Here is a 6,431-nt window from a genome sequence, read left to right as displayed (position 1 = left end):
TCTACTGCTTTACCGTCATATTTTACGAAGAATGAGAAAACAAGAATTCGACTTCGTAGTACGATGAGGGCAGCACCTCGATAGGGCAGAAAATGTGATGTCGTATATATATAATTCCCCACTCCGACGCCCCGTACCGCATCTACGTTTATAATATCTTTGTAGGATGGCATGCCTAGTCCCGTGTTTCCTATGTCCATGGACTTTTAACTTTCTCTGACGGTAATCATGCAATCTGTTTTACCCACAGACCCCTAGAAGTTCGAAGTTGTCTACTCGCTGCGCTAGTGCTGCTTTGACGCAGCTGATACCAGACTGATACATATGTCAGACCAAATATGTTTATTTGCATTTCAAATGCAAACATTACTTTTTGCATTATTTGTACATAATGTTCGTGAGCGATTTTTGTTGTTTTGCCCCACTTTGATAAATATAAACCTCATAGCTAGCACATTGACAACATTACAAATTGCTTGCAGGGTTTGACGACAGCACGGTCGGTATTTCTACAAAATAGTAATTTAAAAAAAACTTTTTTCACTATTCTAATGATTTAGGACCAGAGACACATTCTTGCATGCCTTCTATTTATCGTGTCAAATTTTTAACACGATATCTCATTCTGCGTGGACGTATGTTGGAAAAGAAAACTTTCACTGGCATTTTCTTCAAAAAAAAAAAGAATTTTCTCAAAATTTCCACCGGATCAAAGCAGAGACGTGGAATTTATTACCTCCTCTTTCATTTCCCAAACTTTCAGAGCGATACCTCATTTCGTTTAGACGTGAGTTGGGAAAGAAAAATTGAAGACCAGGTTTGGTAACGTGATCCTCTCGTCACATGGCCTTAACTCTGTTTCCGCACTTGGCAATAGAAACAGTACCGTAAGTGAAATGCACATTACAGAAAGATCTTAAATTGGCGTGCGCAGGTGCGCAGTTATCCTCTTCCTGTACATGGAAAAGTGAGCGAGTGAGAAAGTTTGTCAAATTGACGTAAGTTAGAGAGGTTCTGTTCGTTTTTTTTTGGTGCAGGTGGCAAGAATTTTTTGTTCTAAGCCATGAGGTGTGAAGTGTGCGGTTGTGGTGCAAGTTACACGCCGAAGAAGGCGAATACACTTCGCTTTTTTAAAGCCCTCACTGTTCACTATTAAATTTAAAAAAATCTGTTTTTGAATTTTAATCCGAAAGCTTAACAAAGGACCCTTGATTGTCGGCTACTCTATTGATATAGCCTCTCTGCTTGTTATTTATGATCGAATTCTTATTTCAATTTCAGTCTCTCTCCTTGTTATTTATGATCGTATTTTGATTTCAATTTCGGAAAGAACATTCTAAACCTTTAAAACATTTAACCGAGCTACCTGGACATTTAAATATATCTACCTGAGTGCCTGCGGAGAATTTCTCAGAGCTTCTCACACCCTTGAGAATATGCTGATCAACAAAAGAACACAACATCTAACTTACGTCAATTTGACAAAATTTCTCACTCGCACACTTTTTCATGTACAGGAGGAGGACAACTGCGCACCTGCAAACGAAAATTTAAGATCATTCTGTAATGTGACTACCACTTACGGTAATGTTTCTATTGCCAGTTTCAAATGGCTTCCCTCTGGCAGTTTGGTCTCCTTATTATTCCTTCGTGGTTTGTGGCTAGAACGAGAGTGTACCCACCTAATCCAAATTTTTCACTTTCTTTGTGTGGCTTCTATGCGGTTCTGGCTCATGGTGCACGTAAAAAAATTGGTTGAAGATTCCGCGTGAAAATTTACGTGGATTTTTCTACCTGGGATTTTATATAAGTATAATATTTAACTGAAGAGTATTATCAAAATTAACTAGAAAAAAACTATATGACATGATTGGGATTTGAAAGTTACACAATAACATACTTTTGAACTTATTTATTTTCAGATAATGTCGCAATCAACGATTTGGCTGAGTATCTTATTTTTTCTATTAATGGTGACTCTCGGATCGACTTTTCACTGTCAGAACATACCCCTAAGTGGAATGGAGGGACCACGTACTCCTTTAGAGGAGGAATTCCGAATCGTCATGAGTAATATAAATCGAACGGATACCTTCACAAAATACATGCCAAACACAAAATATATGCGTAAGTTTGGAGATTTTATAATTTATTATAATACACAAAAAACATATTCTTCTTATTTTTAATAATATTCTAGGGGCTGTCCATTGCCAATTTGAGGGTTTCTTGTTCTTTTCACTAAATCCGAACTGAATTAATAGAACCCAATCAGAAAATAGAACTATTAATAATAACACAGCCACACAAAAAAGTGTGCGGATCTGGTAACAAGACACACGTATTCCCATGGATTTTGGGGCGCTGAATTCAAATTCGGTATCAAAAATCACCCACCACGTCATGGTTGAGCCATAATCTCAAAAAATGACCAAAAATCATGCACTGAGACAAATAAATGTCAAAATAATTCCAGTGATGCAAATTTTCACTTCAAAAACATGTAGATAACTGTGAAGGATCAACCCTTGCCTGATATCAACTTATATAACATAACTTTACAAAACAGAACCTCACCTAACCTAAATTAACAGAAATTTATTGAACTACACGTAAAGCTCTGGAAGCATATTTTTCCAGTAGCAAATGTGTGCTACATCGAATGGGTCAACTCGAGCCTAACCTACAAATAAATCTAACCTAGCCTAACCAAACCTAACCTCACGAAACACAATTAAACTGATTGTGTTGTCCCGTTGTGTTTGCGGTATCGTTTGAATCAGCTTGGGCTTAACCTGCAAAGAGGTCAAACCTATCCTAACCTAAAAAAACCTGACCTAACCTAACTTAACTTCACGTAACACAATTAAAATCATTGTGTTGTCCCGTTATGTTTGCGGTACCGTTTCATTCATCTTCGGCTTAACCTACATAGAGGTTTAACCTATCCTAACCTAACAAAACCTGACCTAACATAACCTAGCCGAATTCCTTCGAATCCCTTCGAAGAAAAATGGACACGTTATATTGGGCAGAAAATAGACTGAAGTAGGTCTATAAATCAATTTAATTACGATAAAAAGCAAGATAAAATGTAAACACGAAAGATAGTATAAATATATCCCTTAAGTCTAAGAAAAGCAGAGAGAAAAAATTTTTGAATAAAACTCTTATTCATTTGCATGTTTCAGTTACAGTCCTAAATTTTAATTGATACAAACATTGTCAGGTTAATTGAAATGGGGTCGATTCTACTTGTAGTTCTAAGTTTCCTTAAATGATTAATGTGCGTCTAAATTTTTAACGACCTGTAGTACAATGAAATGAATTTTATTGTGTTACAATGGGAACACTTAAGTTAAGTTGTGTTGCGTTAAGCAAAATTTCGTTAGGTTCTGTTAAGTTAGATTCATTTGTAGGTTAAGATCGACTTAACCTATTAAATATAGCACACATTTAAGATTGAGAACCGTACGCTTACATAGCTACACGTGTAGTTGAATTTCATTCGGCTAGGTTAGGTTAGGTCAGGTGTTGTTAGGTTAGGATAGGTTAAACCTCTATGTAGGTTAAGCCGAAGCTGAATGAAACGGTACCACAAACACAACGGCACAACACAATAAGTTTAATTGTGTTACGTGAAGTTAAGTTAGGTTAGGTTATGTTAGGTCAGGTTTTTTTAGGTTAGAATAGGTTTCACCTCTTTGTAGGTTAAGCCCAAGCTGATTCAAACGGTACCGCAAACACAACGGGACAACACAATCAGTTTAATTGTGTTTCGTGAGGTTAGGTTAGGTTAGGCTAGGTTAGATTTATTTCTAGGTTAGGCTCGACTTGACCCATTCGATGTAGCACACATTTGCTGCTGGAAAAATATGCTTCCAGAGCTTTACGTGTAGTTCAATACATTTCTGTTAATTTAGGTTAGGTGATGTCACGTTCTGTTGGGTAAAGTTATGTTGAATAAGTTGATATCAGGCAAAGGTTGATCCTTCACAGTTGTCGACATGTTTTTGAAGTGAAAATTTGCATCACTGGCATTATTTTGAAATTTATTTGCCTCAGTGCATGATTTTTCGTCATTTTTTGAGATTATGGCTTAACCATGACGTGATGGGTGATTTTTGATACCGAATTTAAATTCAGCGCCCCAAAATCCATAGAAATACGTGTGTCTTGTTACCAGATCCGCACACTTTTTTCTGTGTGGTTGTGTAATTAATAAAAGTTAATAAAAGTTAATTTTTTGATTGTTTTGAAAAGTCTGTTATTATATTTTTTGTTCAAAATTTTATCAATCTTGTTTGGTTAAAAAGTATACTATTTGCTTAAAAATTTAATTATTTTGTTGAAAATGCAAATATTTGCTTAGAAAGTGATCTTTTTGGCTAACTAATCAACTACTTTTGATAGTTGAACTACTTTGTTCCGATTTTTCTTTTAGAAAATTCCACAATTTATTTAAAGATTAGTTGAGGCATTACGTTTTTAAATAAAAATTCAACTATTTGTTGAATGTTGATCTTTTTTCAAGAAAATTCATTTGTTTTGGTAAAGATAAATTTCTTCGCTTGAAAATTTAATTGTCTTTTTGGTTGTGATATAATTTTTAACTGAAAATGTAACTAAAGTGAAACTCTAAGTTATGGTGCCCCGCTATAGTTGCCGCAACAACAGGTTGATGTAACAGGAGCTGCGCGTTTAAATCTAGAGCCGTACTATGTCTTCTTTGTCCCCAACACCGTCAACGCCAAAACCATGACAATAGAAGAGTTTCACTGTATTCCATTTTTGGTTGAAAGTTGATATCTTTAATTAAAATTGTTCTATTATTATTGAAAATTCAAATATTTCGTTGAACGTGACTCTTTTATTGAAAATTACTTTTTGTAAGATTCATAATTTTAGTTGAATATTCATTTCTTTGTCAAGCAATTGTTTTTTGGTTCAGAATTAATTGTTTTAACTGAAAATTTAGCAATTCCTTTTTACATTCTCTTCATTTATGATTGAGAAAGTATTAGAATTGCCCGAAATTTTACACCACAACATTAAAATTTTGAACCAAACTACCCAAAATACGAAAAAAGTCTCAAATTGAAATAATAGCTTTTGAAAAATCTTACAAAATGTCTTAACCATTTTCCAATAGGACTCGTTATTTTGTTTTTATATATCGTAAGTTTATTATTAAACCATTAAGCCATTTCCCTTTCGGGGTAGGCGTGACTCACTCGGTAGGGTAAAGGAGTAGTGTGTGGAAGAAATAGAGATTTTTCAGATTGATCCAGAATTCTCGTGCTATTTAAGTAAATAACACGTTTGTTCCGCAACACTGCTCCGACCCAGATTTCTGATCAATCTCTCTAGCAATCACCCCAAGCGAAGAACCTCACGAAGTCGTTATGTAAGGATCCCCACTTGGGTCCATTAGTAGCCAAGGTCTTTGATTCAGGCGTCATTCACTCTACTGACACTTTTTTTATTAATTATTTGCCGCCATACTTTCCTGTCCTGGCATACTTCTCTAGCTTCTTTTATGTCCATGTATTTTTTCATGCAGGCTCTCGTGTTTCTGTGACTTCTCATGTCTCTTCTAACTAGGGTCTTATTCACACATTCTAACCATTCTTTCCGCGGTCTACCTCTGGGCACGCTGCCATTTACTTTACCTTGATACACTTATTTCGCTAGTCGTTCATTTGGCATTCTCTCAACATGTCCAAACCATCTTAACCGATTTCTTTCCCATGCGTCTACTAGCGTCTCTTCTGCACCACATTCTTTTAGAATTATCTCGTTACTTACTTTGCTCATCAGGGTTTTCCCGCATATTATGCGCATGAATCTCATGTCAATTCCGTTAATTTTACTCTTATCTTTTTCTTGATAAGTCCATGTCTCGCTACCTTATAGTACAGTCGGTACAAATATAGAATTATGTATTGCTATTTTAGCTTTATTTTATATATTTTTACTTTTGATAAGGGGACCTGCTCTACCAATAACCTTCTTACCTTCGTTTATGTATCTATCTAATTTCTCATCTATCTTCCCGTCCCTAGTAAATGAGCTATCAAGGTATAAGAACTTATCAACTTCTTCAATTCTCTCATCATTTGATAAAATATTGCATAGTGTTTTCTCACTCTTTCCTTCGAACACCATAGTTTTTGTTTTATTTGCGTTAATTTTGAGGCCCATGCTATTCATGCTTGCATCTAGTTTATTCAACATTCTTTGTAGGTCTTCGATAGACTCTGCATAACAACCTTATCATTTGCGAACGCTAACCCACGTACCCTTACTGTTTCGATATCCACACCCTTTTCGTCGAAGAGAGCCATTCTTAAACACTTGTCCATAAATAATATAAATAACCATGAAGACATAACGCATCCTTGTCTACCTCCTTGAATAATATCGAAACA

At 35.4% G+C, this 6,431-nt stretch overlaps 1 protein-coding gene across 8 annotated transcripts in view; it reads left to right on the top strand.

Annotated features, from left to right (window-relative positions):
* LOC117172679 (spondin-1-like) overlaps nucleotides 1-6,431 on the top strand; it is a 316,699-nt gene that overhangs the window by 78,857 nt on the left and 231,411 nt on the right. For all 8 annotated transcript variants that reach the window (XM_033360810.1, XM_033360809.1, XM_033360808.1 and 5 more), the window contains one exon: nucleotides 1,923-2,127. In XM_033360810.1, coding sequence (XP_033216701.1) covers nucleotides 1,926-2,127 — 202 coding nt within the window. In that variant the 5' untranslated portion in view covers nucleotides 1,923-1,925. The remainder of the gene's footprint in view (nucleotides 1-1,922; nucleotides 2,128-6,431) is intronic.

Source organism: Belonocnema kinseyi, chromosome 5, assembly GCF_010883055.1.
Source record: "Belonocnema kinseyi isolate 2016_QV_RU_SX_M_011 chromosome 5, B_treatae_v1, whole genome shotgun sequence".
NCBI lineage: Eukaryota > Metazoa > Arthropoda > Insecta > Hymenoptera > Cynipidae > Belonocnema > Belonocnema kinseyi.
The sequence above is the reverse complement of the archived record's forward strand: the minus strand, read 5'-3'. Positions and strand labels throughout refer to the sequence as shown.